The sequence below is a fragment of the Malania oleifera genome, chromosome 6 (assembly GCF_029873635.1).
Source record: "Malania oleifera isolate guangnan ecotype guangnan chromosome 6, ASM2987363v1, whole genome shotgun sequence".
Taxonomy (NCBI): domain Eukaryota; kingdom Viridiplantae; phylum Streptophyta; class Magnoliopsida; order Santalales; family Ximeniaceae; genus Malania; species Malania oleifera.
The window spans coordinates 96,149,609-96,174,988 of record NC_080422.1 but is presented as its reverse complement, the minus strand read 5'-3'; the positions used below and the strand labels follow the sequence as shown (position 1 = coordinate 96,174,988).

At 37.5% G+C, this 25,380-nt stretch overlaps 1 protein-coding gene across 1 annotated transcript; it reads left to right on the top strand.

Moving 5' to 3' along the window:
* Positions 1–1,746: 1,746 nt before the first annotated feature.
* On the top strand, positions 1,747–22,295 carry LOC131158853 (probable chlorophyll(ide) b reductase NYC1, chloroplastic). Its single transcript, XM_058113764.1, has 10 exons — positions 1,747–2,390; positions 3,357–3,435; positions 3,554–3,689; positions 18,528–18,602; positions 18,780–18,975; positions 19,928–19,996; positions 20,481–20,620; positions 20,747–20,869; positions 21,273–21,465; positions 21,751–22,295. Exons 1-10 carry the CDS (start codon positions 1,800–1,802, stop codon positions 21,937–21,939), a joined length of 1,791 nt encoding a protein of 596 aa, XP_057969747.1. The 5' UTR covers positions 1,747–1,799; the 3' UTR covers positions 21,940–22,295.
* The last annotated feature ends 3,085 nt before the right edge of the window (positions 22,296–25,380 follow it).

The window sequence follows — 25,380 nt, the reverse complement described above, 5'->3', positions numbered from 1 at the left end:
ATTCGGCTTCTCCTCGTGTTCATCACCTATTCTAGGTTAATGTACTTCTGAGCTTGTTCTGTAAGCTCTTCCATATTGGTATTGGGTTTCTTTCTCAGTGAACTCAAGAAATCCCTTGGCTGGAGAGCCGTTGTCAGGGCTACTATCGCTACTCCATGATCCAGGTTTTGAATCTCCAGGGTTGCATTGACGGTGCATGAATTTATTTAATGTTTCTTTTTCTCCTTAAACAAGGCTCATCAAATGAGCTGAGGTTTTTACTATCCTTCGACTATTGATGAAGTATCCAGTGACTCTATTTTGGAAAAAAAATTCAATAGAATCAGGCTTCAAGGTCTGATACTATGCCCTAGCATTCCCTTTTAAAGTGACTGCAAAGGCTTGGCAAATGATTGCATCTGATGCGCCTTGCAGTTGCATTAACATTTTAAAGGTGTCCAGGTGATCAACAAGGTCGAACAAGCTATTGTATCCTTCCACACTCAACATTTTATATTTGCTAGGCAGGGAAACGTTCATTACCTTTTTTGTGAAAGGCGGATCTGGAGATTTGATTGAGGACTCCCCAAAGGATGGGTTACTGTGAGCTTCCTTCATCATCTTCTCCAACTCATCAATCCTTTTGAATTTCTCTTCTAGCTTATGTGATCGTTGTTTATTGATTCCCACACTATTCGCATCTTCAATCTTCTTTTCTGAGTTAGAAGCCTTATTAATGACCTCTTGAGGGATTACAACCTTTCCGTGTGACTTAGGATTTACTTGGTTAGGGTGGGGAATAAGTTGCTTATGATTTTTTTTGTTGCAGGATCATACTGAACATGTCTTCCATCCTTTTATGGAACGCAAGGAACTCACCTCTTGTCATGTCGGAATTGTCATCTAGTGCGAAATGTATAGATTGAGATGATTGGTCACCCACAATAGGTTCCGACTTTGAATTATTTGATGTAGTCATGATCAATAATTGAAAAAGAAAACCTCTTAAGAATTTCCCATAGATGGCGCCAATTGTTGCTGCTTGAAAATCGAACGATCTTCGGAAATGTTCCTTGATCAGAACCACATGAAAGAGAAAAAGTGAGGTAGCTTGGAGGACCTCAATTGTACTTCAGAGAATTACTCCGATACCTAAGTAAGGAACTATTAAGAGGCTATGAATTGCAATAGTAAAGAGAATGAATATGAATGAGATGTTTTACCTTTTCTCCAACTCCTTTTTTATAGTGGTGGAGGTTGACCCTTCATTTTTTTTTTGGAATACGCACCAAGTATCCATGCGTCCATTTTACGGTCCATGTGACTAATCTTGCGCCCATTGAAGTTGACTCCACAACTCCGAAGGGAGGGTAAATTCAGGAGTCTAGAGGCGGAAATAAGTTCAGGAGGGTTTGAACACCTGACCTCGTGAAAGGCACTCCCGCAGCCCGCACTTCTTTTTTATAGTGGTGGAGGTTGATTCTTCATTGATCCGGTATTAATGAGCGCATTATTACGCTTGTTGGAGTTACATAAATTTTATGAGCATTTATGTGTGGGTTTTGAATATGATTTCGTAACCATCCCTCTCATTAATGTATGTAATTTAATTTATTCATTAGTTGTGGAAGGTGGTTTAATGATGAAATGTTCTTCCTTTTAAAAGGGGCTATGTTAGATTTTTTAAAAAAATTATATATATATATATATATATATTATCCCAAAACTAAACGGCTTAAATTTAACCCCTGTTCCCTCCATCTCCAATCAACTGCAAGCTCAACAATGGCGTTAAAGCGACACGCGCAAATAGACCCACAATGCCACGTGTCGTCCTAGCGATTGCAGATGAGGTTGCTTCAACGTGTGGTCTTCACGCTGCTCCTCCGCTCCCTCCAAAGATCTCCGGCCAACGCGAAATATCTTTCCACCCGATATTTATACGCAATACGCTTGCTTTTACGCAACGCAAAAAACACTTCCGTAAATCAATAAAATATTCGCGACTCCCAATCACTCGGAAACACTTCGCAGTGCATGAACACTCCTACTCTCAATCATCCACTCTTCCCATGGCCACCGTCGTCGCCAGGCTTCAAATCTCTCCGCCCGCCGATCACGTGAGCTTGAGGAACCGTTGTGGAGCTTCCCGCTCGCTGGCTTTTCGCCGGAGTTCTGTGTGTTCGCAGCAGTGCAGGTCGTTTAGGTCCGAAGAGGGAGGGGAAACCGGAGAGAGTGCCACGAAGGAGAGAAAGTGCGGGAATCAGAAGGAAAATGGGTTGGAGTCCAGGAAGGGACTTGGGGTTTTGAAATTTGTCAAGTCTGCCATTTTTGGAGTTTGTAATTGGCGTCTACGGTCGGAAGATGAGTACCGGAACGACTTGGCGAAGTTGGAGGAGATTTTTTCCACGGTGAGTTGTGTTTGATTCAAATTTTGAACTTGTTTTATGTTTTGTTGCTGAGAAAATATAGGGACAAAAATTTTAAATGCCAAAATTTCGGGAAAAGGATAGTATTTGCGTCATTTTTTTTTTTTTTTCTTTTTATAAATTTTCTGCAACCAAATCAAAGACAATAGATAACATAAGACTTGCCATTTTCTTTTATGTCAGTTTCCTGTATTAGATAACAGGTCTGATTGTTTTTCTCTGGCATTGGTAAATAGTTGATATATGTGCTACAAAAAGTTAATATGGAGTTTTAGCTTACTTTGTGAAATGTAAACCATAAACTAGAAATTTTAATATAAGAATAATTCATACAGCTTGTGCTATTTCAACCTAGATAATATGAGCTTTGACACAAATACCTCCATCTTTTCTCCTTTTCTCTTCCCTCGCCACCTCATGTTTGGTTTTAGTGATGGAAATCTGCTGAACTTGTTTGAGTGATGAGAGTGACAAAGCCCTTTATATAGCTGCTTATGTGACTGAATCCGTTAGAGGAATAAACATGCACATGGCTTTTTTCTAACTCCAATGGGAATGTACCTCTTACGATCAAATAATAAACCTTCATTTATATTATACGTTATCTATGATGATGCATTGATCGAAGACACATGATCTTCCTTGAGTTCTTCCAATTATCTAGGGAGAGACTATACGTATATGGATCTAATAATTTGCAGATCCAATAAATATGATATTTGATTTTGGCCAATATGCCTATTATAAATTCATCAACCAAGACCAAACTTGATGCTTAATAAATTCTATACACATACACACACACACACACACACACACACACACACACACACACACACACATAAAATCTATGTCAATTTGCAGATGCTGTGCTTGATTTTAAAGTTCCCAAGTATATTTTGCTAGTGTTTAACCTCACATCTCTCATTGTCTCTCAAAAATGGACAGATAGCTGTCCAAATTGGAAGATATATTGTAACAATGGCGAGTACTGGTGTAATAGTTGCAATTGGGTTTCAACTGTCAGGTGAGCAGAATGAGCAGTTTTGTTACTGTAAGAAAATAAGCATTGATGTAGATTTTCATCATTTATGTATGTGTTGTTGTAGTATATTGAACTTCAATTGTCTGCTCATTTTATGAAGGCGGAGATAGTCAAATGAACACTTTGATTTGGTATAGTTGGCTTGGAGGAGTTATTATTGGAACTATGATAGGATCCAACTTGGTTTTAGAGGAACATTCTCGAGCTGGACCACGCAATGTTGTCGTAACAGGAAGGTTCTCTCTCTTTCTCTCTCTCTCTCTCGTAGTTTTGCGCATATGGTTATGTTTCCCAGTTGGAAGGAAATTCATATGTTCCCGTATAGAATATTTAATGGGGCCATAGGTTTATTCCATGAAACGGTTCAAATTCACAATCCTACAACATTTGCGAATACACTAGTGTTGACTTTACTGTAATCCCAAGAAGGGGGGTGAATTGGATATTTAAAATTTTTTTTGCCTAGGTCAACTAACCAATAATAGTATTTCACAAACCTAGGGTCAATTTAGAGCATATATGAAATAAACCAATAGATGCAATTGCAATCAATTTGGTTTAGATGAATTTAAATAAGCAAGCACAATAGTAAAGCAGATAAAATAAAAGTGACACCAAATGTATTATCGAGGTTTGGCAAAAGTGCCTATGTCCCCGCCTCTAGCTTGCAAGCCCGAGGATTCCACTAAAGCTCACTTAACTGGTGAAACAATACCGTATACAACACCAGGTCAATTTACTAGGGCTGACCTCAACCTTTACAACCAATCTTTACGGGTTAGATTAACAGCCCCTCAGGCCACGCCTGGAATACAACAGATAATGAAATGCAAATTGTGTACAATATATGTGCTTTTCCAATAAGCAGATTTGTACCAGTATAATCAATGCACTTCAATATGACAGGATATTATAAGCTCAATGAAGATAATATAACTACTCCCAAAATAATGCAAGTATAGCAATCACAGTGTGAGAGTGTATGTGTAGGGATCGTTGATTCAAAATAACAATATCAATCACAATGTTCAATATCAAAGATCTGAAACACAAAAACAAACATCTCGTAAAAGTTTTTCAAAAGTTAAGCACACGAGATATTTTGAAAACTAGCTTGTCAAAAATATATTTTTCAAAACACAAGACGCTTAAGTCTTGCAACAAGAATAAGTCTCACTAGTTTAAGAAAGTTTTCTCAAAATAAATTTATGGATTAAATCACAACAGAAAATTTTTTGGCTTACTCTCACTAAAATTGAAAATCAATCCAAGTATATGAGGGTGTAAGCTTGTAGTAACAGTGTAAGTTATCTCAAGATACTCTTACCAAAGATGTTTTTGCAAAAGGAATGAGTAAGGGTGGAGTATGTAAGCTTGTATATAAAAGAATGGCTAAAGGAATTTTAGAGAATATTTTTGTTAATCAAAGTGTTAATCACTCTCTAATTTTTCCAAATGAAGGTATATATAAAGCCTCTGATAAAAATATAACCGTTGGGACACAAAGGGAATTTTTAGAAAAGATTAATCAGCCTTTTTATCCTGATTACCGCGGTTAAATTAAGGCAACCCAAGAGTTTTGGTCGCTCGGTCTTTAGGGCCGGTTGCCTGAATAGGCACATAGAGAAAAGGTTAATTTTTGAGCTCGGGTGCCCGAGGGTGAGTCCGGTTGGTTGGGCCAAGGCGATTTTCCAAATGTTCGAGGTTTGATCGCCCAGTGAGTTGTTCGGTTTGCTGAACCTCACAATTCGGTCGCCCAGGGTGTTTTTGAACTAAAACATCGGGCGGCCGGGGAAGGTAAAAAGTGTCAGCTTTTACATTTGGTCGACCATGAACAGTACGTTCATTTTGGACCGGTCGCCTGAGCCAAGTCAACTTATTGACTTTTTACCTTCTCGGTAGACTGAGGCGTTTTTAACGCACTAAGATCGGTCGGCCGAAGCCCTTTCAAAATTAAAGATAGGTTATGTTTTTGCTTAAAATCCACCCCTATTTGCATAGATATGATTTGTGAGTTAAAGGGGATTTTTCAAGTGATGGTAAGGGACCTAGGGTCGATCTATGGACATTGAGCTCATATTAGCCTGTTATGCATGCAATGCATTAATTATTACAGCCCATGATTATTACAGAATCAAAATTAATTTAAACATTAAATACAAATGAAAACAATTTGGCCTTTATTTCCCTTGTATCTCCATATGCCATCATATGATGTAAGACTTTTCCATTTCATGCAAGAATGAACCTGCACACAAACTCAGAACAAAGGTAAGATACAAAGATGTTTGTCATTATCAAAACGAGATATAAACTATAAGGTCAACATTCTTCCCACTTTTGATGATGACAAATACTTCATGTAAAAGTGGGTATAGCTATGAAAGGCTCCCCCTGAGAATATGCATAAAGGAAAAAAGCTCAAGCATATAAAGAAAGGAAGACATACATAATTAATCATGCAATGCAATCAAATTGTTTACCCAGTTTTTCCTACTTCTCCCCCTTTTGTCATCAGCAAAAGGGCTAAGGTAGAAAGGATAGAAGCATATAGGCATGCAATGGGTAATAGTCATTCAAATACAACACATAGTTTTGGGAAAATTTTTAGAAATTTCGGCAGCATGCCGTTTGAAAGTGGAGCATTTCCCAAAAAAATATCTGTATATCAAATACTTGATTGATTTCAACAAATAGTTTACAATAATTCACATCAATCAACTCAAGCAGTTCAGTAGGGATCAAAACAATTTATATAATAAGTATTACTTTCAACATCCAAAAGATAGTATAGTCATGCAATGCAAAATTTATTGCAAAAGTAATCTCACTAAGTATGAAGTATAGTAATGATTGATGTGAGAGAATGTTTAAATTTTTAGAGCCGTAGTTTTCTAAGTTAAGTGGCTCCCCCTCAGTTTATGCACTTAATCATATTTCTAAGTGGCATCTCTACTGTGCATTAAACCTAATTCACGTCTAAACTGTATAAATCTATCCTCCTAAAGAAGTTTTGTGAATATGTCAGCCCATTGTGTATTAGTGCACACAAACTCAAGTGTCACATCCCCTTTTTGCATATGATCACGAATAAAATGATGTCTAATTTCAATGTGTTTGGTTCGTTAATGTGAGATGAGTTCTTTGATATATTGATTGCACTAAGTATTATTTGATTGGAATCGTGTTATATTGCAAATCAAAATCCATAAGTTGTTGCTCAAATAAAGCGTTTGAGCACAACAACTTCCAGCTGCAATATATTCAACTTTGGCTGTGGATAAGACAACTGAGTTATGTTTCTTGGAGAACCAAGAAACCAGAGATTTTCCTAAGTAATGACAAGTGCTGCTAGTGTTTTTTTGATCTACTTTACTACCGGCAAAGTCAACATCCGTGTAACTAACAATCTCAAATAAAGTATGCTTAGGGTACCACAATCCTAACTCAATAGTCTCAACGAGGTACCTAAGTATCCTCTTAACTGCTAACAAATGAGACTCCTTAGGTGTAGTCTGAAATCTAGCACACGTACAAACACTAAACATAATGTCAAACCTACTAGCTGTAAGATACAAGAGACTACCAATCATGCCACGATAAAGTTTGACATTAATAGGAATGCCTTGCTCATCTTTGTCAAGTTTAGTGGAAGTGCTCATAGGAGTTCCTAGAATTTTACCATCTTCCATATTAAATTTCTTGAGTAAGTCCCTAACATATTTTGATTGGCATATGAAAGTCCTATGTTTGACTTTTTTAATCTGGAGTCCTAGGAAGAAGCTTAGTTCAACGATCATGCTCATTTCAAATTCGTGTTGCATGCATTTGGTAAACTCATTGCACAATTCATCATTTGTAGCTCCAAAGATAATATTATCAACATATATTTGTACAAGGAGCATATGATCAGTTTTAGATTTAATGAAAAGTGCAGTGTCAATTTTGCCTTTGGTAAATCCATTTTTTGGAAGAAAACTACTAAGCTTCTCATACCTAGCTCTAGGAGCTTGTTTCAATCCATATAAGACTTTTGAAAATCGATATACATGATTAGGATATTTATGGTTTTTAAATCCTAGTGGTTGTTCTACATAGACCTCTTCATTTATATAGCCATTTAAAAAGGCACTTTTAACATCCATTTGATACAATTTAAAATCCTTAAAAGCGGCACATGCAAATAACACGCGAATGACTTCCATCCTAGCCACGGGAGCATATGTTTCCTCAAAGTCTATTCCTTCTTCCTGATTATACCCCTGTGGTACTAACCTAGCTTTGTTTCTAGTCACTAGTCTATTTTTATCCTTTTTGTTTCTATAAATCCATTTGGTTCCAATAATAGTGTGATCGTCAGGCCTAGGAACTAGGGTCCAAATTTTACTTCTTTCAAATTGATTTAGCTCTTCCTACATAGATAGTACCCATGATTCATCCTATATGGCTTCCTTAATATTTTTAGGTTCTTCCTGAGATAAGAATGCAAAATGACTAACCAGGTTTCTTAAGGAAGCACATGTGACAACACCACGTGAGGGTTCACCTACGATTTGATCTAAAGGATGGTTCCTAATAAATTTCCAGTCTCTAGGTAGTTCCTAAACCTCATTTTCAATTTTATTATTTTCAATGGATTTGTCATTATCTCTGAACTTTCATCTATATTATTTTCAATGGAGAGCTTCTCTAATCTTTTTCTAATTTCATTATCATCTTCATCATCTCTTTTGGAAAACAGATTAGATTCATTAAAGACAATATGGATGGATTCAATAACAGTTAATGTTCTTTTATTAAATACTTTGTAAGTCTTGCTGTTAAGAGAATAACCTAGAAAAATTCATTCATCAGATTTTGTGTCAAACTTTTCTAGGTGCTCATTATCCCTAAGGTCAAAGCATTTACAGCCAAAGACATGAAAATAAGAGATGTTTGGTCTATGGCCATTCCATAATTCATAGGGAGTTTTATTAAGAGATGATCCGATTAATACTCTGTTCATTGCGTAACAAGCCGTGCTTATGACTTCGGCCCAGAAATATTTGGGTAATTTATGTTCCTTAAGTATTGCTCTACCCATTTCTTGTAAGGACCTATTCTTTCTTTGAACAACACCGTTCTGCTATGGGGTCCTAGGTATAGAGAAATTATGAGATATACCCTCTAAGTCACAGTAATCCTTTATGCCATCATTTTTGAATTCAGTTCCCCTATCACTGCTAATGTGTGTTATTTTGTAGCTTTTTTCATTTTGGATTCTTCTACAAAGTCTAGTAAATTGTTCACATGATTCATCTTTATGTGTAAGAAATAGTACCCATGTGAACCTGGAATAGTCATCTACAATCACAAATGCATACAATTTTCCTTCAAGACTCTGAGTTTGATTAGGACCAAATAAGTCTTAAGTGCAGCATTTCATGTGGTCTAGTAGTGGATATGATTTTCTTTTTCTTAAAACTTGACCTCGTTTGCTTACTCATTTGACATGCATTACAAATTTTATTTTTCACAAAAGGTGTTTTTGGTAAGCCTTTAACTAAGTCATTTTTTCACAAGTTTTGACAGAAGATCCATGCTAGCATGCCCTAGACGCCTATGCCACAACCAACTTGCTTCATTTATAGCAGAAAAACATGTTACATGTTGTGAAGCTAAGTTATCAAAACTAGTGGTGTAAACATTTTCGTGACGATCAACAGTAAAAAGAATTTTGTTATCAGATTTATTTTTAACAATGCATTTGGCATTTTCAAAGGACACTCTATAACCTTTATCACACAATTGACTTATATTCAGTAGGTTATGTTTTAAGCCATCAACTAATAAGACATTATCAATAACGAGGGAAGGTTCCTTACCAACCTTACCTACTCCGATGATTCTGCCCTTTGCGTTGTCCTCTGTCACGGTCCGCCTTTTTCACACCGTTGTGAAGGGCTGTGCGGCGCTAGCTAAAGCACTCTTGCTTAACTAGCCAGCCTTTTGTTTACCAACATTCATCCACGGAACACTTTCATTAACATTCAATCAGATAGCAGCGGAAATTATAATCAATTCATGAAAGCCGTGGCAACCAAGCAGTAAATATTGAAGCAAACGTAATTCATTAACAAATCCTCCGTTGACATGTTGTACTTAGCGAGGGAGGCAAGTAGGCTAAGCACGTTGACAATTGCTAGTGAGTTTTACAATGATTGATGAACACTCACCCTCCCCTAAAGAGCTTTCTAGGCCATTCTCACTCTAGCACTAGGAAACATCAAAGTGACCGAGGAGTCATACTGCCTTATTTGGCTTACAATGAAAGAAATACTAGAAAATAACCCTACACTAGTATTTACATGATGGAAACCCATCCCAAACACACGAGATAAGCGGTCATAGGCAAGCATAATGCCCTGAACAAGCTTAGCCCGTGACATTCTCCCCCACTTATGCGGTCGACGTCCTCGTAGACTTTTGGCGGTAGGTACACTTCAAATTTGTCCACGAACAGTTGAATATCTTCCGCAGAAATCCAGCTGATTTCTTTGTCATTAAGGCATTTCCACTCCACTAGGAACTTCTGCCGCTTCTTCCTTGAGGATATGAACATTCTGTTTGCAAGGATCTCTTCAACATCATGTCTGTCAGGTGGCACTGTCTTCAACTCTACGCTGTTTGACTGACTCCTGCTCAGGTTGTTGGTGTTGGCGTTGAATGGCTTGAGGCAATCGACATGAAATTGCGGTCTTCTCTCCTGTTCTGCCCATTTCTTCATCTGCTTAGAAGCTTTCTCCAGATAGGCTTGGGCAAAGTTTGCATTCTGTCTCCCTTCACTGGTGAAGATGTACGCCTTAGGACTCTTTCGTCTGTACGGCTCGCCCACTGTGTGAGGTAACAGCGGCAGCTGGTCTATAACAAGCACAAAAGGGCTCTTGTTGGTTGTTGAGCGCCTTTGGGCGTTGTCACAGAATGGAGCCACATCAAGTAGTTGCACGCCATTCTTCTGGTTGTCGTTGGCAAAATGGCACAAGTACTCATCTAGTAGCTCTCTGAATCTCTTCATCTGTTCGTCTGTCTGTCGATGATAACTCGAAGAGATGTCAAGATGTGACCTGAATATCCTGAAAAACCCTGTTAAGAAGTTGTCAGTGAACATTAAATCTTGGTCACAAATAATAACTTTGGGAAAACCCCAAAGTTTCACAATAGTCACAAGGAACAATTGTGTCGTCCCCTCTACCGAACAGTACTTTGGTGCGGCCATGAAAGTACCATACTTCTTCCGCTCCCCCTTGTCTTGTTGGCAAGTGAGACAAGTTTTGGTATAATTAACCACATCATCCCGCGTGTGCGGCCAATAATACCTTCCCAGTAGTCCTGTCATTGGAGTCATTCTCCGCGAATACCCCTTAACGAACTTCCTGCAGTAACCAGTAAGGCCAAGAAAGGAACGCAACTCCTTCACTGTCGTGGGGATCTTCCGTTCTTGAATCCTCCTTACCTTCTCCATACCCCTCCGGATACGACCTTGTTCAACGGCTTGACCAAGGAATTTGTTGCTCCGCCGAGCGAAAGAGAAATTCTCCTTCTTCAAATTCAGACTGTTTCCCTTCAGCCTGTCGAACACCTTCCATAGATGCTCTTCATGTTTCCTCTGAAACGACACCGATGCTCCCAACGGTGTTTTGGAAGGGCGAACACATCCCGCTTCCACTTCATCAAGCTGTTTCCCCAACTCTACTATCTCTCTAGGCGCAATCCAACATGGCCCTTTAGCAGGTGGTTTCACTCCTGATAACAACTTGATCTCTTGCTCCACAGTCCGTCGTGAAGGCAAATTGTGAGGCAGCTTATCCAGCAACACCTCCTTATACTCATCCAACACCGCTTGGATGGTCGTAGGCTCCAGCTCTTGGCCTACTTCTTTGTCTACCACCACCGTGGCTAGACGTGTCTGCTCACCCTGACCCAATCCTTCATTGAGTTGTATGGCTGAAAGGGACTTCCCTTCGTCTCCTTTCGTTGCAACGACTTGCACCATGCACGAGTGATCTCCCATCAGACACAGAGAACCAGCCGAAGGCATCAGCACTGCCCTCGTCCCCATTAGGAACTCCGTTCCTAGAATGACTGGATAGTCATCCAATGGAACTGCTGTGAAATTCGCATGACCTTCCCACTGTCCAAGCTTTATAGCCACTTGCTTGGCTACTCCCAGAGTAGGCTGGGCTACAGAGTTAACTGCTTTCACGCGTCCTGTATCCTTCTCTAAGGATAAGTTGAGTCTTCCTGCTTCCAACTGCGAAACAAAATTATGAGTAGCCCCCGTATCCACCATAGCGCGAGTACTCTTCCCATTTATCCTCAAGTCCACAAACATTAACCCTTTTGCTCGTGTAACTTTCGGTATTTTGGCCTGCTTTTCCAATGCGTTCACTAACCGCACTGAACCCACCCTCGGGGCTTCATCCTCTTCCCCATCGTCTTCCACTGCCTGTTCTACAATGGAAGCCTGTAAGGCATTAAGTGATGCTTTGTGAGGGCACTCAAAAACTCTATGAGGACCTCGACACAAGAAACACTCAATTTTACTCTTCCCCTTTCCATTGGGTGTGTTGAACCCTCGAGACGACGAAGCTTCCTGTGAGGTTGATGAACTAGGGTCGGCTCCCCCACTCTTGGGTTTGCCATTCTTGAAAGACTTTCCACCGTTTCCCTCTCCGCCAAACCGTTTGGACGAAGTGGTCTCATCACCAGCGTAGTCTGTCAAGCGTTCTGCAGCCGCTTGTGCAGTTGACAAGTCTTGAACCCTTTGTCTATGAAGTTCAGTTCTTGCCCACGGTTTCATCCCCTCTAGAAAATAGAACAACTTGTCCTTCTCCGACATATCCCGAATATCCAACATTAAAGCAGAAAATTGTTTCACATAGTCACTGATTGAACCCGTATGCTTGAGATCTCTCAGTTTTCTCCTTGCATTATACTCAACATTTTCAGGAAAAAATTGGGCCTTGAGCTCTCTCCTCAAGTCTGCCCAACTATCAATCACACAGCTTCCATTTTCAATTTCTCTGTACTTGGTACGCCACCACAGTTTGGCATCACCAACCAAGTACATGGTTGCAGTATCCACCTTTGCCTGTTCTGAGGCCATCCTCACAACGCGAAAGTACTGCTCCACATCAAACAAGAAGTTCTCTAACTCCTTGGCATCTCGGGCACCCCCATACGTCCTGGGTTCTGGCACCTTGGTTTTGCTAACTCCCGGAGTGTTGGAGTTCCCCATAGCAAGAACCATCACATTTACCTTTGCATCCAGATCTGCCATCCGGGCTTGCAAAGTTTCCACCGTGTGGCGAAAGTCCTCTGACATGTCGCCTATCAAACCTGCTTGATGTTTTTGTGATCCCCTCACTTCATCAACAAGTTCTCTCATCTGGGCCACCTCCGCGGCCATAGTGTTGGTTGACTCTTCAACCTGTGCTTCCAGCACGCTGATCCTCTCAGCATTGTTTGGTGCCATGGTCACTTACCAAAGCTTTCCAAACCCAACAACGAAGGCAATCGAATTCACGTAGCAACTCAACCTTGGGCTCTCACCAAGTGTCACCGACTTGGGCTCTGATACCAAATGTCACGGTCCGCCTTTTTCACACCGTTGTGAAGGGCTGTGCGGCGCTAGCTAAAGCACTCTTGCTTAACTAGCCAGCCTTTTGTTTACCAACATTCATCCACGGAACACTTTCATTAACATTCAATCAGATAGCAGCGGAAATTATAATCAATTCATGAAAGCCGTGGCAACCAAGCAGTAAATATTGAAGCAAACGTAATTCATTAACAAATCCTCCGTTGACATGTTGTACTTAGCGAGGGAGGCAAGTAGGCTAAGCACGTTGACAATTGCTAGTGAGTTTTACAATGATTGATGAACACTCACCCTCCCCTAAAGAGCTTTCTAGGCCATTCTCACTCTAGCACTAGGAAACATCAAAGTGACCGAGGAGTCATACTGCCTTATTTGGCTTACAATGAAAGAAATACTAGAAAATAACCCTACACTAGTATTTACATGATGGAAACCCATCCCAAACACACGAGATAAGCGGTCATAGGCAAGCATAATGCCCTGAACAAGCTTAGCCCGTGACATCCTCGAATGTCACGAATCCTCCTTCCTTGGGAGCAATGGACGCGAACTTGGCCTTATCGCCAGTCATATGTCGTGAACAACCGCTATCCATATATCACTTGTCCTTAGATGAGGACGACCTTAAGCACACCTGCAAAAATATTTAAGTAACTGATGCTGGTCCTCAAATTTTGTTGGGTCCAAAGGGGTTAGTGCTTGATTCACCTTTGACTATCCAAACTTTCTTAATTTTCACATTTCTATTTCTAAATGAAGAGTCAAATTGAATATGACCCATCTGTTTGTATTTATAACATGTCATTTGCCTGAATGATTCTTTAGGTGAAATGTGAGATTTTGATTTACGAGTAAAATGTCCCAAATAAAGATCATTTCGTCTTACATTTTCAATTCCATTAAAGCCAAGACCTTATTTACCAAGCGAGTTTCTTTGGGCCCCAAGAAGTTTTTCAAAATTGTTTTGATCCTCTGTAAATTTATAGATAATTTTGGAGCTATCCTCCAATTTTCTTTCAAGCTCAGCAATTTTCAAATTCTTTTCTTCTTGCCAAGTAGAGTGAATAAATTTTTCCATTTCAAAAAGTTTTGACCAATTTTTGCATTTATTTTCTAAATCAATATTTTTCTTAGTCAATTTTTCAAGCGATTTGCGCACACGAATATATTTATGCTGCAATTCTTTATATGTAGGCATGCTATCAAAATCAGAATCATCATTAGCATAATAAGAAGATAAAGAGTAGGATGATAATACCTCATTATCGTGTGTCATCAAGCACAAGTTAGCAACCTTAGAGTCACTACAGTCTGTGTCTGAATCATTGCTATTTTATTTGTCCCACGATGTGCTGGCTTTCATTGCTTTTTTCTTTTTCTTTGATTCCTTTTTCAGCAACGGGCAGTCTGGTTTGATATGCCCGACCTTGTTACAGTTGTAGCATGTGGGAGCGTTTGATTTTTCTTTCTTTTTGCTTGATTCTCCCTTTTTAGATACTAAATCTTTATACCTTCTATATGGTCTGCTATTCTTTTTGAAGAACCTACTGAATTTTTTTGTAAGCATAGTCAAGTCATCTTCTGATTCTGGTTCACTACATTCACTAAAGGTGTTAGTAGATGTTTTCAAAGCAGTCACTTATTTATTCTATTTTGCTCATTTAATCTCTCATTAATAGCCAACTCGTATGCGATGAGTGACCCTATTAGTTCATCTAGGGACATTGCCTTTAAGTCTCTACCCTTAGCTATAACAGTATCCTTTGCTTCCCAAACAAGTGACAATCCCCTAAGAATTTTCCTAATCATTTCATATGTGGGATATGTCTTGCCTAATGCACGTAGTGAGTTAATAATGTGAGTGAAACGAGTGTACATGCTCCGTATGGATTCACTAGTGTTCATCCTGAATGCATCATATTCACTAGTCAACATGTCAATTCTACTATCCTTAACATCTCTAGTGCCCTCATAAGTAACCTCTAATTTATCCCAAATTTCTTTGGCAGTTGCGCATGCCATAACCCTGTTGAATTCATTTACATCAAGTCCACAGTATAAATTATTCATAGCAGTTGCATTTATATTAACAACTTTCATATCATCGTCAGTGTATTCATCCTCAGTTTTAGGTACTATAACCTCATCTATAGTTTTCATGGAAACATAATTTCCTTTAGAAACAACTCTCCACTCCTTCCAGTCAATATTTTGAAGGTAAATGCGCATTCTTTGTTTCCAGAACGTGTAGTTTACACCATTGAAAATAGGAGGACGTGTGGACGAAGGTCCCTTAGAAAAAGAGGTTATAGTATTATGAGCCATTTTGATCATTTTGCAAAAAAACGATTAAGTCTAAGCAAATAGGCTCTGATACCAATTGTTGATTTTATTGTAATCCCAAGGAGGGGGGGGGGGTGAATTGGATATTTAAAATTTTTCTTGCCTAGGTCAACTAACCAATAACAGTATTTCACAAACGTAGGGTCAATCTAGAGCATATATGAAATGAACCAATAGATGCAATTGCAATCAATTTGCTTCAGATTAATTTAAACAAGCAAGCACAATAGTAAAGTAGATAAAATAAAAGTGACATCAGATGTGTTATCAAGGTTCGGCAAAAGTGCCTACGTCCCCGCCTCTAGCTCGCAAGCTTGAGGATTTCACTAAAACTCACTTAACAGGTGGAGCGACATCGTATACAACACCAGGTCAAATTACCAGGGCTGACCTCAACCTTTACAACTAATCCTTACGGGCTAAATTAACACCCCCTTAGGCCACGCGTGGAATACAACAGATAATGAAACACAAATTTTGTGTACAATATACGTGCTTCTCCAATAAGTAGATTTGTACTAGTATAACCAATGCACTTCAATATGATATGATATTATAAGCTCAATGAAGATTATAAGTACTCTCATGATAATGCAAGTATAGCAATCACAGTGTGAGAGTGTTTAGGGATCTTTGATTCAAAATAACAATATCAATCACAATGTTCAATATCAAAGATCTGAAAAACACAAGCAAAAATCTCATAAAAGTTTTTCAAAAGTTAAGCACACAAGATATTTTGAAAACCAGCTTGTCCAAAATATTTTCTTCAAAACACAAGACAAGCTCTTGAGTCTTGCAACAAGAATGCAAAGACTCACTAGTTTAAGAAAGTTTTTCCAGAATAAATTTATGGATTAAATCACAAGGGAAAACTTTTTGGCTTATTCTCACTAAAAACGAAAATCAATCCAAGTATATGAGAGTGTAAGCTTGTAGTAATAGTGTAGGTTATCTCAAGATATTCTCACCAAAGATGTTTTTTCAAAAGCAATGAGTAAGGGTGGAGTATGTAAGCTTGTATATGAAAGAATGACTCAAGGAATTTTAGAGAATATTTTTGTTAATCAAAGTCTCAATCACTCTCTAATTTTTCCAAATAAAGGTATGCATATAGCCTTTGATAAAAATATAACTGTTGTGACACAGAGAATTTTTAGAGAAGATTAATCAGCCTTTTTACCCTGATCACTACGGTTAAATTAAGGCAACCAGAGAGTTTCAGTTGCCCTGTCCTTGGGGCCGGTCGCCCGAACAGACACACAGAGAAAAGGTTAATTTTTGAGTTCAGGTGCCTAAGGGTGAGTCTAGTTGGCTGGGCCAAGGCGATTTTCCAAATGTTCGAGGTTCGGTCGTCCAGTGAGTTGTTCGGTTTGCCGAACCTCACAATTCGGTCGCCCAGGGTGTTTTTGAACTAAAACATCGGGTGGCAGGGCAAAGTAAAAAGTGTCAGCTTTTGCGTTTGGTCAACTGTGAAGAGTATGTTCATTTTGGACCGGTCGCCAGAGTCAAGTCAACTTATTGATTTTTTACCTTCTCCGTCGACCGAGGCGTTTTTAACGCACTAATATCATGGTTTTAAATAAAGGCTGCGACTGTTACGTAACGCCATGGTTTTTTGGGTTATTGATACCGTTATGCACTGCAAAATCGGTGGGAAGAAAAATCACGACCATAGGGCCGTTACGGACCGCAACCGTTACGTAAAGGCTGCTATGGCCGTTACGTAACCGCTACAGGATTGTTACACAAAAAAAAATATTTTATTTTTTACTTTTTCTTCTCATTCTTAATATACCAAGTGCAAGAGGGGGAAAAGATTATAAATATAAAGAGGATGACAATGATACAAAATTTACTATTTCTTTAAATACTCACAATAGATGCATTAATTAACAATTTGAAAATGCTAAAAATATTTTGTTTTGATAATATTAGTAATGTGATATTTATGTTCTATATTTTTCAACTTCAACCTTCTTTCTTTTCTAGCTATTTTATATTTGTATTATTCATATGTCTTATGTGTCTATTAGATTAATGGAGTGTATAATGTATTTTGTTTTATTAATTAATTTAGCACACATAAGAATTTATCACAGATAAGAACAATGAGAAGTATAAATACACGCACACGTAATTTTTCTATCAATGATGGTTTAAAACAAATGTAAACTTGTTGCCTAGTTACTCGAACAAAAGGATCTAAAATAAACTAAAACTCTTTTTAAGAAGGGCTAAAAGCTTAAAACATGTAAGTATGCTAATATGCATGAGGTTGTGCGTGCTTCAAAAAAGTTCACGGCCGTTACACCCAATTCCCGTTATGTAACATCCGCTACTCCTGCTTCCTGTACACCCGTTACAGTTACGTTATGCTACCTGCTACCGCAATTTAAAACCATGGCTAAGATTGGTCGGTTGAAGCCTTTTCGAAATTAAAGATAGGTCATATTTTTGCTTAAAATTCACCTCTATTTGCATAGATATGACTTGTGATGTTCAGGGACCTAGGGTCGATCTATGGTCATTGAGCTCATATTAGCCTATCATGCATGCAATGTATTAATTATTACATCCCATGATTATTACAGACCCAAAATTAATTTAAACATTAAATACAAAGGAAAACAATTTGGTCTTCATTTCCCTTGTATCTCCATGTGGCACCATATGATGTAAGACTGCCATTTCAAGCAAGAATAAACCTGCACACAAACTCAGGGCATAGGTAAGATACAAAGATATTTGTCAGTATCAAAACGGGATATGACCTATAAGGTCAGCATGTTCTGCTCCTGCCCACTCTTGCTAGAAGTGTTCCACACTCCTTCAGGAGAATATGAAGGATGGGACTGCAAGCAGCTTTGTAGTGCCACACAAACTTCAGGAGAATTTATTAGCTGATGTTGATGCTTAAACAACCTGCATATTGTGGTTGTTTCTTTGTCTGGTACTTCTTGTATTATGCAGAGCTGGTCCTATTTGCTATTGTACTGATAAATGTGATGGGTATAATTGTGATTTCATGCCAAAATGATGCAAATTGCTTTTCATATTATTGATTGTATGTTTCAATTGGTTTGTGCAGTACTAGGGGACTGGGGAAAGCACTTGCTCGGGAATTTCTTCTATCTGGAGATCGAGTTGTTGTTACTTCACGCTGGTTGTGTTTAGCACCATAAAGTTTTCTTCTTTATGATTTATGGGTTCTATGCCTATGATTGTCACCTGTTAATCTCTTGCTCCCTCTCTCTCCCTCCCTCGCTCTCTCTCTCTCTCTCTGGATGTCATCTTTTTATTACTCAGATACCTGATTTACACTTTGATTCTTTGAAGGCAGCCTTGAGTCTGTAGAATTGACTATCAGAGAACTTCAGGAGAACCTAAAGGAAGGAATGCGCACTGCAGGTGGCTCCTCAACGACAAATCTGGCACGTGCAAAAGTGACAGGCATGGCATGTGATGTTTGTAAACCTGAAGAAGTGCAAAAATTGGCCAATTTTGCGGTCAATGAATTTGGATCAATTGACATTTGGGTGAGTTATTTGGCATTCTAAGTCAATGTTCAACTTTCTCTATTAGCAGTATTGCTTTCATTTATCTCCTCATTCCTGTGTTAAGCTCTACTGTTAATAGATAAACAACAGGAAGCTGTAATGTTAACGGTTATGTTAGCAATGCAATTTTGTTCCTTTTGCATTTCTGAAAAGATGGTAGATTGATCCTTTAAATGAATTCTGTGGTACAATTCCAGAGTGCTGACTTTTAAGAAATCACCCCCCCCCCCTTTTTCCATATTCTCTTTGGACCCCTCCATGATGTAGCAAAGGCTTTCACTTTATGTCGGTTGATGATGCAAATCATGTATGGCAGAAAAGAGAGAAAAAAAATAAGAATGGAAAGACAGAGTGCAAGAAAACCTATATCCCATTTTTGCGGGCCATTCCACATACCTAGTTGTGTTCAGGACTTGAGAGAGAGAGCCTCCACTGAGCAGATCCGGCAGGCCCTGAACACCACTGGCTACCATAAAGCCTATATCCCAATCCTCAAAGAGTAAAGGAGAGTGAAAAGACTGCTGTAAAGGCTGTAAAAGAGAAAAGTAAATAGAAATATCAAGCTAAACATAGGGCAAAAAGCTTATTCAAAACACATACAAGTCGAAGATTGCATGATTTGATCGCAGCATTATTTTGGGTTTAATTGTAAACTATAATGCAACAAAGGGAATATATTTTGGTCCTCACTTAATATAGCACAGAAAATCTTGACAAACTGGGAAGAAAGATGGCAAGTTGGTAATGCTCCATTTATGTTGTGACATGATCTATAGCCTTGATGGGATAGGTTGTGAATCTCTTGATGATGTTGTTCTGCTAATATAATTTGTTTCAAAGGTCTCTTTATTGACTGTAAATTTAATTCCCTCTAACTCCCGTTAATACCATCTTTCCTTTTTTAAAGCTTTTTATGTTTCTTCTCTGACAGATTAACAATGCTGGCACAAACAAGGGTTTTAGGCCCTTGCTTCAGTTTACTGATGAAGATATTAATCAGGTAAGCGTATCTGAATCTTCAGGACTCTTGTTTTTAAATATAGAAAGTTTGAAAATTGTTTCCTAAAACAGGTGCATGAACGTATGAAAAAAGGAATATAGAATTTGATAAGTTTCAATTGTCAAATATTTTGAGCAAATATGAACTCATTTAAAAAACTTATAAAGCATTGAATGCAACCAGCAGCCAGACCCTTTGCAGGACTGTTGATCCCATTGGAAGACACATAACACACATCTCACCTACTCCAATGCACCCTGAGTCTTTTTTCTATTTTTGATGCATCTGTTTGGAATTGTGCCAGTTAATTGTAGAAGCTTCAAATTATGAATCAATGACAGATTAATTTTTTAAAATTAATATTACCTACTTTTTAATTAAAAGGGCAGCCCGGTGCACAAAGCTCCCATATATGCAGGGTCCAGGGAAGGGGCCCTTTTCAGTTCAAACTAATATATTCCTTGCATCCTGTCTTTGTGGATAGATTGTCTCAACAAATCTAGTTGGATCTTTACTCTGCACTCGTGAAGCCATGTGTGTGATGAGAAACCAGAATAAGGTGGGGCACATATTTAACATGGACGGAGCAGGGTCTGGGGGGTCTAGCACCCCTTTGACAGCTGTGTAAGTTCTCACTCTTACGAGCATAGACTGAAGATGTTGCCCAGATATGAGCCTGGATGTCTATATTTGACCATTTATTTTGTTTGTAGATGATTATTATGGTGGTTTTTCACATTTTACTTGTAGCTATGGGTCAACAAAGTGTGGCCTTAGGCAGCTTCAGGCCTCCCTTTTGAAGGAATGCAAGAAATCCAGGGTAGGAGTGCATACAGCTTCTCCAGGCATGGTCCTGACAGATTTGCTCTTGAGGTACGGTGGACATATACCTGTCTTCTGCAGCAGTCTTGGCATTTCACCTGTTTTATTGAGTTGTGACTATTGCTTTATGTGTTAAAGTCAAACTCAAAACTTTATTTATATTACAATTTCCTTCAACTTGAAAGTTTGCAACTGTTTTGAAAACTAAGAGACTCAACAGCACTGTCACCCTACTAAAACACCCCACACCGCACCGCCACAAAAAAGGACCAAAGCTGGGAAATTGATTAAAATTTTGAATTTTTATAGTTTCATAATTTTGTCAATTTAATAAAGCTTTTGAATATTAGTCTGCATCAAATGATGTTCCCCTGCAATTACTGTTGTTTCCTTGTGTTCTGTACTGCTCAATGATTGCACTATCAGTGAAATCCTTTCTATTGCTTACCTGCAGTGGCTCTACTATTAAAAATAAACAAATGTTCAACATTATCTGTGAGCTTCCTGAGACAGTGGCTAGGACATTAGTTCCGCGGATGCGGGTTGTAAAGGGAACTGGGAAGGCCATCAATTATTTGACTCCTCCTAGGATATTACTTGCTTTAGTCACTGCATGGCTGAGACGAGGTCGCTGGTTTGATGACCAGGTAATTAAATTGTGTTCTTTAGTGAGCTTGCTATGACGCCATTATAACAATTGAGAAGTTGACGATTCTGGCATCAGTTGTGAACACCCTTTTAGTTGTGAGATCTCGTCATTGTCAGCATCATTCGAAAGGGAACTGCACTAACCTTTCCTTGTTCCTTTATTACTTGTCCATAGGAATTGGGATTCCAAATCAAATAGAGTTTTCAAACATTTGCTCCGTTTCTGTTAGCTATCACATCTAGTTCGAATGAGAAATAGGAACTAATTCCATCTTATCTTTCAGGGAAGGGCATTGTATGCAGCAGAGGCAGACCGCATTCGTAACTGGGCCGAAAATCGCACTCGAATTTCTTTTACAGATGCAATGGAAATGCACATGGAGAACAACTGGATGCCTATCTTCTCTCTTTCTGTTGTTTGTGCATTCATAATCCTCTCCAGTACTACAGGTAGCACATTTCCTGGCACATGAACCACGATGGGCCGTTGACACCAGGAAGCATCCACAAGCAATAAAGTCATCAAAGGAAGCTGATTGTAATGCTTGAATTACAAACGAGGAGAAATGTACAGCACAAACAACTGGCATGTATTTTTACCAGTCGTCGATTAACACATTCTTCATCCATGCAGGGTGCTCTCTTAGATTGCTAGCCCTAGCTACCCCCAATGTATTGGGAGTCTCGGATGCGTTCTACACTTGTACTCCACTACTTCTGCAGGTTCTGTGGCACAATATTTCTTTTATTCATCAAGAATTCTCCATTTGAGATGTTTAATTTGTAATTATGCCTTGTAGTAAATTCATGATGAGATCTCATTTCCAAATTTATTGCTTTTTAATGCCCAAAAAGGCTAATGACACTTTCCCTGGTTCAGATAATGTGAATCAGCACGCTTAAGTTGTGCCTTTGAGGGGGGAAAAAACTTTATGAAACAAGAGTATTGTATAGGATTTAAAATTCACCAATCACATTATGTGGGTTCAACAGTTTTTTCATTCAAGTAAAATTACTTTGATTCACTTTTTGTTTAAGTGGAGGCTACATTTGTCTGCATTAAAACAAGAGTAGTGAATTGTAGATCTTACGAGTGTTCCCATTTCTTGTGGGAGTGTAAATATTAATTAGTTTTCTGAAAGTACTTAATTGAATATAGTATATTTGATAACAATTTTTTTAAACTTAAAATATATTATTTAGCTTTATGATTTGGAACTTTTAAAATTTAGAAGTTCATTTGTTCGAACACATTATTCTCTTCAATTAAATACTTTTTGACAAAGATATGTGAAGAGCTGTGATGTTCATGCATTAAATGATAATTATATCTATGGTATTAATGTTTTTCCTCCTTAAAATGTATTTTAGTAGCATTTCTTTTTAGGAAAAGATCCTAAGGTTGCAATAATTAAAATTTTTGAAGTGAATCCAATTAGGATTTTTAAGAAAGGTCTACCATGTTAACACAAAATGTTTAAAAACATTGAACTTTTGCATATTGTACATGGGAAACACTGTATGTATGTGAAATTAATGTATATTTTTTGAGGAAGAATGAAGCTCATATGCTAACAAATTGGGATGGGCAAAGCAATCAAGAAGATACATTAAAACAAAAACAAAAGATCAACTTTGGTTGTTTGCAGTAGATTAAAGGACTAAGCAAAAATGAAAGCATAGTTACTAACTAATCAAAATTAAAACCTCTATACCCATCACATGCAATCTTCACGTCCTCCGCTACTTTCCTTGCTAGCAAATCAGGATTAATTTCAGCCCCTTTAAGAACAAATGAAGTCTGTTTCTCCAAGTATTGTAGACAACTCATTTTGTCCGAGACTTATATAATAAAAATTGGATAAATTTTATTTTTATTTCAATAAAGTGATAAAATATAAAAAAAAAATTTCAAATATATGAAAAATTGAATTTTTTCTATATTGAAAATAAAAAAATATAAAAAATGAAATAAAAAAGGAAAACAGATGCTCCAATATCATGATTGCACCTGCGCATGCATAATGAATTTCATTTAGAAAATCAAAATTCAAAAGTAATTAGTTAATTAAAATTGATTGTATAATTTAAATTGATTAATCAACTTAATTAATAAATTAGTTTTTTAGAATTAAGGTGTAATCCCAAGAGGGGGTGAATTGGGTTTTTAAAATTTTCTTAATAACTTTAGTTTATAAATACCTTAGTTAAGTATTACCCTTTTCAAATTAACTTTCAACAGTCACTCTAACACAATAACGCTAATCAACAACAATCACAATCAACAATCCTTTGTATATTATCACAATCCAAATTCAATCTTCTATAAATAAACAATATTCAAGATTAGCTGTAAATTTCAATGAAAAATATCAAGATAGAATTTCAGAAGATTGATCTCAAATACCTTGCAATATATGTTCAATGAGATTTTCAGATTCACACGGTTTATCTTAGCTGTATTCTCTATACATCAATATTCAGAATATTTCCAATCATACAACCAATCAATTACTTGATTCAAATATCAATAAAAATCAGGATTTCAATTAGCTCCAATATTCAGTAATTTAGTATTCAAGTATAATTTGATTTTTCAATCCAACAACAGACAATCAATATAGCTCCTGTGATCAGTTTTCTGACAATTCCCCAATAACCAATAAGTTCTCATTGTTCAAATAAGCATACACGCAGTTGATATTCTTGCAATAATTTAAAGAGATAAAGGGAAGAAAAGAGAAACACCAGATTTTTTACAAGGTTAGACTAACGGCCTACGTCCTTGCCCCAAGCAGCACACTGTGAGGATTCTTTTCCAACTTCTTTACCAGGCAAAGTTATAACCTCTCTCCGTTCGAGGTGGAAATCCCTCTTTAACAAGAACACCCCTCTCGCTAGGCAATGATCCAACAATCCTGAATCGTCAAACAAAATAGAAACAAGGAACAACTTTGTTCGTACAAGTAGTACTCTCAGTTAGAGCAGATTAGTACATTTCAAAATCAGTATACTTCAATCAAAATACAATATAGAAGATGAAGCTTAGAATAATTCACTAGGGTTCTGATTTAGATTTGAGAATCTCAGAAAAATAGATTAGAAATCTGTGGATTATTTTAGCAATAGCATAGCAATAGTTTGAGAAAGATTTTCAGCAAGATAACTTAGAATATTTAATTCATATATGCTTTGATGTATTCTATATTATCGAAAATATCAAGTATTTATAGATTAATAAAGTTTCTTACCGTTTTCCTTAATTTTCTTTAAGTTTGGAGTCCAAGAAATTAATTTTGGAAACTCTCCTAACGCTGTTTAAAATTTATAACATGTACTTCAGTCAACTATGCCCGAGGGTCAGTTGCCTGAGCTTCTTAAAGTTAGCATGTTTTGAAAAACCAGTGCTAAGTCAGTCAACGGGCTTTAAAGGTTCAATTACCTGATTCGATTCTGTTTGCTTGTAAACAATAAGAACAATACATCAGTTGCCAGATGATAAATTATCAGTTGCTTCTCTCCTTGATAATTCTTTGTTGTTCAAAATTTGATTTCACAACTTAGTTTTAAACTTGTAAAACTTATTTGAGACTTAATGAAAATATTTTCCATGGTTTAAAAATAGGTCTCTAGTTCAATGATATCTTCTAAGAGCTTCAAGCATCAATATTGAATTTTGTGAAGTATTTACATGAGACTTTTTTAAAATAAACTTCTAAGCACTAAGTCTTCATGCTTTAATTTCCATTCTTTGTGTTTGTCTTGAACTCTTTCTTCAATAAGTTTCATCATTTCTCATGTCTATAATCATCAATCATTCTCTTCAAATACTTAGATTTGATCTCATGAACACTTTTGAAGCCTGAAACCTTACTTCAACAAACAAGTTAAATATTCTTAATTTGTTATCATCA

Bases quoted from the DNA above. Each gene is read 5' to 3' on its own strand.
- LOC131158853 (XM_058113764.1), top strand. From the start codon at position 1,800: ATGCCACGTGTCGTCCTAGCGATTGCAGATGAGGTTGCTTCAACGTGT. The intron at 3,436-3,553 runs GTGAGCAGAATG...CATTTTATGAAG, and splicing joins AATTGGGTTTCAACTGTCAG to GCGGAGATAGTCAAATGAAC. The intron at 18,603-18,779 runs GTTGTGTTTAGC...CTTTGAAGGCAG, and splicing joins GTTGTTGTTACTTCACGCTG to CCTTGAGTCTGTAGAATTGA.